General features: G+C 42.8%; 1 protein-coding gene across 1 annotated transcript in view; it reads right to left on the minus strand.

Moving 5' to 3' along the window:
• LOC108788453 (protein KHNYN-like) overlaps positions 1-12472 on the minus strand; it is a 32601-nt gene extending 20129 nt beyond the window's left edge. Inside the window, exons 1-3 of the mRNA XM_018558209.1 lie at positions 11990-12472; positions 7428-8757; positions 7208-7376 (exon numbers count right to left, since the gene is read on the minus strand). Of these exons, the coding sequence (XP_018413711.1) occupies positions 7208-7376; positions 7428-8757; positions 11990-12232 (1742 nt within the window). The 5' untranslated portion in view covers positions 12233-12472. The remainder of the gene's footprint in view (positions 1-7207; positions 7377-7427; positions 8758-11989) is intronic.
• Positions 12473-13034: the final 562 nt, after the last annotated feature.

Consider the following 13034-nt stretch of genomic DNA (forward strand, 5'->3'; position numbering starts at 1 on the left):
GGAGAACCCCACGCACTTTAAAAAAAAAATTTAACATGGGGGAGGGGTCACCCCTAACATTCCTACCAGACCTAAACGGTCTGGTATCAATTCGGGGGGAACCTCACGCTTTTTTTTTCCCACGAACTGTAAAAATAAAAAATATTTCGTATTCCTTTGCATTCGTTTTTTCTCTCATTCGGAAATTTGTATGCATCCAAATTTCCAAAAATTTGTCAGATTCACAAAATTTTCTGAAACTAGTGGCACATGTCTAGTTTGGGGTTGAGCATCGAACTAAAAACATCATCCTGTACAAATTGTTACATAGACGAAACATGAGGCTAAGTCCCATCAAGGGCTATTGCGCAACAAAGTAACTAAGTACAGCAGATGCAGAGAGCTATGTATATATATATATATACATAGTAACTCATACTATAGCCACAAGTTATAAATGAATAGGAACACTCAGTATAGAGGCTTTCTGTTCATTCATAACGGGCTGCACAAAAAGAGATTGAGCGCTCTGTGTCCTTAATCGCTTATTCTTTTTCAAAAGGAAAATATCAGGGGTCTGCTTAGACCTCTGATATTTCCCCAGAGCCCCAGAAAGTAAAGTATAAATACATGTAAAAAAAACTTTTTTTAAACGTTAGAAAAAAAAGTATTTTTGGTTTCAACCTTACAAATTTTTTAGTTTCGTTCTGAAAATTCCATTTCCATCGAGAGAGAGAGATCGAGATATCGAGAGAGAGAGAGATGCACGGAAATGGAATTTTCAGAACGAAACTAAAAAATTTGTAAGGTTGAAACCAAAAATACTTTTTTTTCTAACGTTTAAAAAAAGTTTTTTTTACATGTATTTATACTTTACTTTCTGGGGCTCTGGGGAAATATCAGAGGTCTAAGCAGACCCCTGATATTTTCCTTTTGAAAAAGAATAAGCGATTAAGGACACAGAGCGCTCAATCTCTTTTTGTGCAGCCCGTTATGAATGAACAGAAAGCCTCTATACTGAGTGTTCCTATTCATTTATAACTTGTGGCTATAGTATGAGTTACTATGTATACAATCAAGAATGAACAGGAAGTGATGTAGTTCCCTTCCTGTTCATTCATAATTGGGGACCCCGTAAACATAATATGTCCTTAATTACAAACACTTAACGAACAGCTGATCATTGAGTGCTTGTACCCGCTCTGCATCCTGACTCCTTCGATTGTCACAGGAGGCTGAGCATGTGGTGTGGGGAAGAGAGCTCAACCTCCTGTGATATAGCTGACACCTGACTCCTCCTCCACACTACCGGCTCAGCCTCCTGTGACAGCTGTCTGCTCCTGCTCTCCATCCTTAGTCTATGCCTGTCACAGGAAGCCGAGCGGGGCTGTGCAGGACAGGAGAAGAGCTCAGATTTCTGTGACACAGACTGATAACAGCACTTTCCTCCCCGCCCCGCCAACTTAAGGTTTCTCTCATCCCCGATGGGTGCTGCTCTGTGTCAGAGGGAACACAGAGCAGTGCCCAGCGGGGAGGAGAGAAACTATAGACGCACCGCAATTTCAGCCGAAAGATGGTACTTTCGGCATTTTGCGGCCGAAATTTTGGTGCATCCCCAAAAAATTGTGTAAATATATATATATATATATAAAAATATATAAAATACATATATATACACTGAGTGGCCAGATTATTATGACCACCTGACGTTTGTAGGCAAATTAGCTATAATTACCTATAATTTTGTGCTGAAGTTCCTGGAGGGCCAGACCACTATAAATAGGGAAGCAGGTTGTTTACCACGACAGTAGAAGTGATTTTTGTCTGACGATATGGGTAAACAACGCGATTTAACAGCCATTGAACGTGGGATGATTGTTGGCGCTCGGAGCCATGGCGCAAGTATCAGCAAAACAGCAGAATTTGTTAAATGTTCAAGAGCAGCTGTTGTCTTGTATTCTATTTAAAAGAATATAAGGTGTTTTGTGATTGGACAAGGGGCGCATGAACATCATGATCTTCCCTTGTCTAACCACAGAGACAGGAAAGTTATATCAAGGGTTCCTCTGTTTAGAAAGGCTGCTCGAATATCACCTCCTCAATTCAAAACTGTTTGTGTAATAACCCATCAATCACTAAGAGCTTTATTTACAAAACGATGGCACTAGATGGTGCTGATATATATATTTTCTATACTCATCATTGCCATCTAGGGAATTTTTATATATGAAGCCCTAAATGTAAACAACTGAATTATGTGACCAAAAACTGCCACTGGTCTTATTTACATGTGAGCTGTTAAATGCAAAGGTGCACTGCATGATAACCACCAATGAAAAGTGGACCATTTTAATGTGAAACCTATATGCAGTGCACTCTGACACGATGTTGCCTGGTTGCTGCTGTACGGGCTATTCACAATAGCCAAAAACACAGCCTAGGCAAATGCATATGCTTCGGCTCGGCTGAGCCGAAGTCACAGCCAAAGCGGGGAGAATTCCGCCCCCCCCCTGCTAATGTAAACAAAATAAACCGGCGTGTGGTCCCCCTCCCGATCCATACCAGACCCTTTAGATCTGTTAGGAATTTTAAGGGGGGACTCCCCTCCCAAAAAATGAGGATAGAAAATGTGGGGCCCCCCTAAAATTACCAACCAGACCCTTAATCCAAGCACAGGCCTGGCAGGGAAGGAAAGGAGGGGGGACGGGGGACGAGTGAGCGGCCCCGGAGGTTTGGCTCAGCTGATCCAGATTTTGGATCGGCAGAGTCGAACATGAACATTCGGCTGAACCGAAGGGAGCCGAAGCCAGCGTTCGGCTCCCTTCACTTCGGCTTGATTATTCACTCGGCTGCCTTCAGCAGCTTAGTGAATAACCCCCATAATAATAAACCAATCAAATGGACGCTTTAGAGTTTAAGATTTATGTGGAGAAGAGCAAACAGTATGCACCTGCTTTTCAAATAAAGATTTTAATCTTTGGTGAAGATCTGTGGAGTACGGCACATTTGGATTTAAATAGACTAAGCTGTTACAAAGTTATTGGCTGGCCTTCAGAGAGTAATTAAAGTGGGAGGCAATTATACAAGCTCTTATACCACCATGATTCTAACTCCCAGTGCAACTAAACAGTTTCATATTCTCGAGCATTCAAATTGCTATAAGAAGTTCACTTATCTCAGCGGTTTCTGTAGGCCCCTGCCTGCACTAGCCCTGGAGCCGACGGCTGTCTGTGCAATATATATATATACACACACACACACTTGTGCTCATAAGTTTCCATACCCTGGCATAATTCATGATTTCCTGGCCATTTTTCAGAGAATATGAATAATAACACGAAACCCTTTCTGTCACTCATGGGCAGTGTTCGGCTGAAGCCATTTATTATCAATCAACTGTGTTTACTCTTTTCCAATCATAATGACAACAGAAACTACCCAAATGACCCTGATCAAAAGTTTACATACCCCAGTTCTTAATACGGTGTGTTGCCCCCTTTAACATCAATGACAGCTTGAAGTCTTTTGTGGTATGTGTGGATGAGGCTCTTTATCTTCTCAGATGGTAAAGCTGCCCATTCTTCCTGGCAAAAAGCCTCCAGGTCCTGTAAATCTTGGGCTGTCTTGCATGTACTGCACGTTTGAGATCTCCCCAGAGTGGCTCAATGATATTGAGGTCAGGAGACTGAGATGATTCCGTAAAATTTTCTTGCTACTAAATATTCCACAGTCAACTGTTAGCGGTATTATAACAAAGTGGAAGCAACTGGGAACAACAGCAACTCAGCCGCATAGTGGTAGACCAGGTAAAATTAAAGAGCGGAGTCAGCGCATGCTGAAGAGCACAGTGCACAGAAGTCGCCAACTGTCTGCAGAGTCAATAGCTACAGACCTCCAAACTTCGTGTGGCCTTCAGATTGGCACAACAACAGTCCGTAGAGAGCTTCATGGAATGGATTTCCATTGCCGAGCAGCTGCATCCAAGCCTTATATCACCAAGTGCAATGCAAAGTGTTGGATGCAGTGGTGTAAAGCACGCCGCCACTGGACTAGAGAAGTGGAGACGTGTTCTCTGGAGTGACGAATCACGCTTCCCTGTCTGGCAATCCGTTGGACGTGTCTGGCGGTTGCCAGGAGAACGTTACTTGTCTGACTGCATTGTGCCATGTGTAAAGTTTGGTGGAGGGGGGATTATGGTGTGGGCTTGGTTTTCAGGGGTTGGGCTTGGTCCCTTAGTTCCAGTGAAGGGAACTCTTAAGGCATCAGCATACCAAGACATTTTGGACAATTTCATGCTCCCAACTTTGTGGGAACAGTTTGGGGATGTCCCCTTCCTGTTCCAACATGACTGTGCACCAGTGCACAAAGCAAGGTCCATAAAGACATGGATGAGCGAGTTTGGGGTGGAGGAACTTGACTGGCCTGCACAGAGTCCTGACCTCAACCCGATAGAACACCTTTGGGATGAATTAGAGTGGAGACTGCAAACCCGGCCTTCTCATCCAACACCTCACAAATGGTCCAACATTCCCATAGACACACTCCTAAACCTTGTGGACGCCTTCCCAGAAGAGTTGAAGCTGTTATAGCTGCAAACGGTGGACCAACTCAATGTTGAACCCTACGGACTAAGACTGGGATGCCATTAAAGTTCATGTGTGTGTGTAAAGGCAGGCGTCCCAATACTATTGGCAATATAGTGTGTATATGCTCCTTAAAAAAAAATCACAGCTGCCTCCTAACTTTTAAGTTTTTCTCTAGTCTTGGAGCTGGAAAAGTATCTGTACATGTACTTGATATCTGAGCATCCCTACCAGCCAGCAATAGATCACTATTAGGAGTGACCTACTGCTAAAGAGCTGAATGAAGAAAAAAAAAAAAGTAAAATAAAAAAAAAGTGTAGAATAAATAAATATACAATACATGTGTATAACCTAGCGTCATCCAAATGTGTGCCCAGTCAAACTAAGTAAAATTCATAAATTCTCTTTGTGCTTTAGAATTCTGCTGTGTTACAAAAAAGTCACACTAATATGATATTGTAATCAGCAGATTTTTAAAATTATATTTTGGGGTAAATATATAGAGGTGCGCAAATTACATAAACATCTCATTGGGGGGAAAAAAGCATTTTTTTGTAATTTTTTAAAACTAATTATTCCCAATAAAGACCAAGGGTAGACTACAAAAGATAATGTTGGAAATGGATAAATCACCATAACGGGACAAAAAAAATAAAAAATGCTCTGGGACTCAAGGGAATTTAAGGAGAAAAAGGCCTGGGGACTCTAGTAAAGAGCTTTAAAAAATAGCCATCCCTGGCTTCTCTTGGTGCTGTTACACATTTCTTTCACACTTTTTTCAAGCATTTTCAGACAAGATTTTTTTTAACCAATGGAAAGCTAGTAACTAGAAGGAGATGGCTGTTAGGTGTGACAAATATGCGTTATGCGCATTTGTCCGGTGCTCCCATTGAAGTCTATGGGGCCAAAACATGTGACAATGCTCTGATATGAACGGGCACCACTTAACATAGTGGGATTCTTGCACCAACATTTTTTTCAGTGTACCACACAGTGTGTTACTGAGGTGCAATGCATGTCTGTCGGCAAGGTGACACTGCATCGCACTGCATCGCTTTATAGCAAAGCATTAATATCATTGAGAGCTCATAATGAAAGAGCTAAGATTTTATAACCTGTGTTGTGAACTTTGAAAATAACTTGTCACCTCAAAGCTTACACATACAGAGGTGAATGTAGTGCTTGTTTTAAAGTGCTTTTACTGCTTGTTAAGAATATGTCAATACTTTAGTGTGTATGAACTGGGCACTTGTTAAAGAAACATATTTTTTTGTTGCAACTGTACTTTAATTTTTGCACTACATTGTTTTGGCTCATGCTTTGGGCATACACGCACCTCATATGAGCTGTAACTTCATACCTTGTACAGTATTAACATCTGCTGCTCATTGGCTTGCCCAGGATCATCACCATTCACTTCTAATAAAGGGACCAATTAACCACAGACAATGCAACTATGCATGCCAGTGCAATTTTTTCATCACCCAGTATGTGTCAGATATACCTTAGTGGGGGACTCCAAATTCCAAGTCCTGAGCTACTAGCCAGGCCTTAAGAGTTACTCACCACCCTGCCCCGGCCTTAACTCCGCCAGGTCATCGGTGTGACGGAAACTACAGAGATCAGTAACAACACAGAGTGCAGAGGCCAGCGGTGTGAAGCAGAGTACAGAGATCAGTAACAACACAGAATACAGAGCACAGCGTTGTGACGCAGAGTACAGAGGTCAGCAATGTGACACACAGTACAGAAGTCAGCAGTATGATTCACAGTACAGAGGTCAGCAGTACAGAGCAGTGTGACGCACAGTACAGAGGTCAGTAATGTGATGCACAGTACAGAAGTCAGTAATGTGACGCTCAGTACAGAGGTCAGTAATGTAGCGCACATTACAGAGGTCAACAGTATGACGCACAGTACAGAAGTCAGTAATGTAATGCATAGTGCAGAGGTTAGCGGTGTAAGGCAGAAACAACAGGGACTTGCACGTAGCTGATGTGATTTAGGTACCCTTTTCCTCTGCTGGTGGTGGGCGGTACAGAGATGTATCCTCCATGTTCACAGCTGCAGCCTCCCTTTAGGCCTCGCGCTGCAAAAACTTCCAGCGGGCCAATAGCAGCTGCAGTCTTCCTCCCATCCTATGACAGCTGAGGTGGGCGGAGGAAGCTGCGGGTGGCCGGTGTGAAGGGAAGACAGCAGAACTGATTCTTCTCCTCGGCCACTCTGTAGCTGCAGCGGCTGAGGAGGAGTTGAATCAGTTTGGCTGTCTTCCCTTCACTCCGGCCAGAGAAGGAAGAACTAAATGATCGATCACCTTTGCAGAAGCGGCAGTAGCTCCCCCCTGATGAATTTCCCCACGCAATTTACACTCGCCAATTGCGACGGGGTGAGTGGAAATTTTGAGCCCTGCCTTAGTGCATTGTTTATATTATATGCAAGACTGAATACTTTATATAACTTTACTGACCTAAGATAACTTGATTCTCATCATTCCATTCAAACTACAATTTCAGACTTTTTTTTTGGATAATGCAAAAAGCAAGAAAAAAAAAAAATCTACGATTATAGGTTCAACAATTCAGCCAATACTGGCAATGGATACCTGCTATCAGCAGAACGGAACTGGAATTGAAAACATTACTTACATCATAGCCACATTACTTCCATCTATAACGATATGTCTCAGTTGGTCGTTTCCTTTTTCACATTTTAGGTTAAGCTGGAAAGGAGTCTGCATTGCTTCATTGAACCTCTGTGCTCCAGTCACAACAGGTACATTGCATTCTTCGTTAACAGTTGTATCTTTGGGTTCCTCTAACATATTCTGGTTCGAGGCATATTCCGCATATTCTGGTTCGAGGCCACCGTGAAAGATATCCTCAACTGGGTGATTATTACCCATTGGCTTGTGCTTCAGGTGATCAACCATTCCCATAGTCGGGTTAACAGTGTTTATCTCAGGCCTTGGTAAATAGTTCTCTTGTTGACCCTTTCTCTGAGGAACACTTGGAAAAATACAATCTTCAGAATTATTTTTCTCATTGAGTTTCCTTAGTAATCCAGCCACAGAACCATCCCCGATGTCCACAATTTCACTGGGTGAATAGCCACAATTTTTGGCAGCTGATTTCATTACTTCTAAAAGGTAGTCGTCATCATCATTACCAGAAACAGCATGTGCCGCCATTCCTTTTAGCGTAGAAGGCCTTTGTACTTGGTCACTGTTGCTATGGTTATGACTAGATTGCTCCAATTTAACTTTGTCCAGAATCTGAGATGGCTCCTGGATCCCGTTTTCTGACAACACTTTTAGCACAACAGATTCCTGATAACCCATTGTCTTGAAAAAGTCTAAAAGCATGTTAAACTCTTTTTGTGTTGCTAAAGAAAAATTGTGATGAGAGCCTGGTTCTCCATCGTCCCACCTCATAATAGTGTCCAGAAGTCCAGATATTTGCTGGAATTCTTCATCATCTTTTACTAGCGGTTCCATCCTTTTATTCATTTCAGTTGTTTCATTCTGATAAGAACCAGATGACTCACTTTCATCTAATCCTGTCACTGGACTTTTCTGTACACTAAACAGTTCCGGCTGTTTTTTTCGATCCCATATATTGTTCCTAGCTAATTCACGAGGTTCAGAAGCCCTCTCACGCAAAACTCCTTTAACATGCCTTGTCTTGGTTATTTCTACTGGCTGTGATATTACAGACTTGTCAAGTCTCTGATTTGAACATTCCATAGTTGCAGGACGGAGAGGAAGCCTGCTCATTGCTTTATCACACTCCCTCTGGTGGTTTGTGGGTTGTTTCGGTTTACTCTCTTTGTCCTCCTCTACAAGAGTTAGCAACTGTTGCTTGGTGGAAGTAGGAAGAATAAGAAGATCCAGTGCATGGAGGTCATTATGTTCTTCTACTAGAGCCTTGAAGTTCCTTTTAATAGAGGCCTCTTGGTCTTCTGGCATGGTTTTACCAACATCTAAAAAAGCTTGAATCCGACTTTGGGCCATTACTACTCCCTCTGCCATGCCAGAGATTGTAATTAGTCCATGACTTTGAGGTTTGACACATGCTGAAGTAGCTCTAATTAAGCAGTCAAGGAAGAGGCCTCCTTCTCCAACAAAGATGCAATGCATCTCACGTGGGTATTTAAATTTCTCAGATAGCTCTGGAGTGCACAGTCCTTTAATATAATCCTAAAGGAACAGAACACAATAATTGTAAATTATTTTTTAAAACCATACTTACCAAAAGCTTTTATTACATTACATGAAAGAAACCAAGGTTTTCAGATTCAGTTTTGTATTTGCTAAATATATGAGTATTCTGTTTGGTTGCATTTTCCATTTATGATATTATTTATAGAGGGTACTTACATCAAACTATAAAGACTAATGCATGTAGGGGGTCTAGTGAGTCAAAGAAAACCAGCTTCATGCCATTACAACAACTGAAATTGTTCAGCGCTCTCAGGACTGGCACGAGTACAGTAATACAATTGTAGGTGGGCAGCTCTGAAGACACAGGTGGAGGGTACCTTTGGACTGACTAAAAGACAAAAAAAAAAGCGCCCCAACCTAACATAAGGTTAGGTTGGGGTGCCTTTGTTGTTTTCATGCCATTACACCTATTTTTTTTAATGAAAGTGACCTTGTGGTGACTGTATCACTTTAAACAATTTTATTTGGAGGATGGGGACTCCCCAATGCAAGCAAGGTCTGTTTTAACTCATCCTTATGCTCCAGGTTTCAGTAACATGCAAAAATTTCCTCATGTGCATCTCCTCCCATGAAGGATCCAAACAACAGGAAGAAAATGCTCCCTCCTTCCTCCCTGGAGAAGTGAAGGGAATTGTGGCCCTGCAATGGTTTGAAAGGTTGGACTAGTTTGGCCTGTACCAAATATAGACAATAAGTGCTACAAATGATATAAAATATAATGAACAGCTGGCTAGAATGGCATATGAGCTGATACCTGTGGACGTGTCTCTACTAATTGGTCTGGTTCTGGGCACCGAGACGAGCTGGCCTGGCAAATGGGATTGTTGATGGTTCTCTGTGTGGACCTAATGTTCTTATGTTGCTAGTTCTCTTATTCTATGGGGTCAAGGAATCTGGTAAACTGCATAGTATGACAGATATTTGGAGTTGGACACACAGCAATTTTCTGCTAATTCAGTAAACGAGAAATTCCACCTTTAAGAAAAAAATTATAAATGCAGACTTCTTCATAAAAGAAAAAAATTTGCATTCATTATTATTATTATTTTTGCATTGGAGCCAATAAAGCATTGCAACCACAATTAGTGGATCATAGGTGCAATCCTCTGGCCTATGTAGACTGTTCCTCCCACACATGTCTGTACTGAAGTATGGACATTCACTAACATGGACAGGAGAAAGAATGAATGGAGAACTACAAGTCCCTCTGCCACGGTCACTGATGGAACTTATAGTTTCTCTATTCACAGATGCTGTCAAAGGATCTGTGAATGGATGACGTGGCTGTGTGGGCCAAGCCATGCACAACCGCACCAAAGTCATACTCCGGAGGAACCCTATTCACTCTAGGTAGATGCAGGAATATGGGCAGCTCCACCTAGAGTGAGGACTGCTGGACGCTGTATGAGGTGATTTAATGCAGTTTGAAGTCCAGCTGTCCTTCCCCATCTCTCTTAAGCTGGCCATACACCTTACAATTATCTGCAGATTTTCTGTGGTCAGATGGAAGAGGTGCAACAGATTCCTCCATCTACACTAAACTGTGTGGATGGAGTAATCTCCACCTGGGCCAATCTGTTTCACTTTTTCCATCTGACCACAGAAAATCTGCAGATAATTGTAAGGTGTATGGGCACCCTTAACTGAAACTCTGTACGAGCTCTGCCAGTTTGAAAATGTGCAGAAGCCTGAGCTTTGCGCTGTGATCGAATGATTGCAAAGCTTTCCAGGCTGGAATGCAAATATTAAAGAAATGCATATTTTTAAAATATATTATTAATTATGCATTCCTTTCATTTTTGTAAAAGGTGAACCTATCCTTTAATCTGTACAGGTGATTATGCCAGGATTTGAGCTTTAAAATGCAGCTGAAGCCAAAACTTTTTTCAGTGTTAGATGGGATTAGAACACCTATCAGGTTTTAATTGCTGTCTGTGTCCTCGTTACAGAGATTCGCCCTCTCTATTTTTCCTGGTCACCTTTATTACTGAAAGTGAAAGAAAATCCCACATTTTTTGGTTGTCATCAAAACAGGAATAAATGGGAAATCTTTCAATGGGGACCCAAGTTCTGGTGACCCGGCTGCCCACCAGAGATTTCCTTTACTTTTGAGGGATTTCCCCTCCCTTCCTGTTGTGGCTATTATACAGCAAGTGAAGGGAAATCCCCCCAGTGGGACACAGAATGGCAAAAAAAAAAAGGATTATAACCCTCTATCTAAGGGTGACCATACACATTACAATCTGACCATAGAAGTTTTGTACAAACAATTTATTTTACTTACCAAAACTATGTAATATAAGAGCCTATCTAACCTATCAGCTTCCAACCAGGTAGGACCAAGCACTAGATGGTTGTAGGTAGATCTATTGGAGTTTCTACAATGAGACTGTAATGTGTGCGGTGAGCTTAAGGCCTCATTCACACTAGAAACGGCCGGCACGTACAGCTCCGTGCACGGCCGTATCAGTCAGCTCCCGGGAAGGACGGCCGCGTATTCCCATTCTCTATGGGAATACGCTGCCGTACGCCGCCCTATGCTCATCCGCCCTGCACGTCCGTGCGGTTGTCCGTACTCGTACGCTGACAGGTTGGATCCTGTCTGTGTCCGAGCTGGGACACCCACACCTGCACTTGAGGTGAGCGTAGGGCGGCGTACGGCCGCGTATTCCCATAGAGAAGGACAAGGGCTGCGTACTAATCACACGCAGCACCTGTCCTTCCCGGGAGCTGCCCGATGCGGCCGTGCACGGAGCACGGAGCTGTACGGCCGTTTCTAGTGTGAATGAGGCCTTAAAGGAGAACTATGAGGTGAGTGCTTTTCACTCACCTCATAGTTCTAGCCGACCTGTGACAATGAGACTGTCACAGGTCGGCTAGAACTATGAGGTGAGTGAAAAGCACTCACCTCATAGTTCTCCTTTAAGCTAAAAAAAAAAAAAAAGAAGTTATATTGCTGTTGAGATCCCCATTCTGAAATATTATGCTCACTGCCTGTCCTGGCGACCACCTAGGAAGTGAGAGGAAATATCACCAGTGGAGATACAGGCAGCAACAAAAACCCAATAGTGGTTTTAACTCTTCCCATGCTATCCAAACCCAGGAAAAACAGTTTTCATTGGATCGGGCCCTATTTCTATTATGTATATCACAGATTTAAACATTAATGAAATATCTGGGCAACTAGATCACTCCACCACCGCCTTACCTTGGCTTTGACTATGCTCCTTCTCTCTCCTGTAAGTTGAACCCATATCTGCTGGTGTCCTGTAGATTGTAGGGGTAACTGATCCTGCATAAGTACCCCTATTATGTTCACAGTGACTCCGAACAATCTTTCCATGTGCGCATGCTGACTTCGAAGTTCTTTTTCGGATCCCTGCGGAACAGCAAACTCGTCCACGCTCTCATCATCCTGCGCAGCCCCATATTCGCCCACTGCCATCAGCATTTTAGGTAGAATAGCTTGTCTATTATGCGAGAGACTTTGTAATGAGAGGACATAGGAATAAGATCCTGTGAAATGTCACTTTTATCTTTCCAGTACAGGATTGCTAGCTCTTAGGACCAGACTGCTTACTGTCCAGCGTCGCTTAGCTCACCTGCCTCCACATACTTCCTCTTCTTCTCAGATTATAGTTAGAGATGGACTGTGGCTGCTTCTGTTTTCTGAAGTGGAATACTATGTTCTGCACTTCTTCCTTTTATCTCCACCCCATGCGTGTGTTTGTATCTGGATCACCTTACCAGTACGTGACTATGCCTATGGGCTAGTTTAACGTCAATCAGGGTCACACGACCACCCTTTAAATCGCACCTGGGTGTGCTGCTTATAAAGAAGGCTAACCTTAGTCTGCTCTCCCTTGAACAGGCTAGAACTGGGAGGACTGGCTATTTGGCTTTTGCGGCCACAATAGGGCTGCCTTTATCACTAGAAATAGCACATTTTTACTAAAAATAGCTTTAAAAATTCTGTGTGTGCGCAGAGACACTCTCACCCTCCCAGATGACTGATAGGAAGTTCCTGTGTGTGTGTCACACACTATGGGGAATTCCACATTTTGCTCACACAGTGGGAGGAGCACTGGAGGTCTGCTGCTTGCTGTGTTCACAGAGGCTGAAGGCACTGTTTGCCTCTTTGTCTCCTGTATGCGTGACACCATCTTTGCTAGGACCCAAACTGCAAGAGGAAACTGCACATGCACAGTAAACACTGCTTTCATTGCGTGACGTTTAGGAATTTGTTTTATAGC

This window comes from Nanorana parkeri, unplaced genomic scaffold (genome assembly GCF_000935625.1).
Source record: "Nanorana parkeri isolate BGI_ZX_2015 unplaced genomic scaffold, ASM93562v1 scaffold325, whole genome shotgun sequence".
NCBI lineage: Eukaryota > Metazoa > Chordata > Amphibia > Anura > Dicroglossidae > Nanorana > Nanorana parkeri.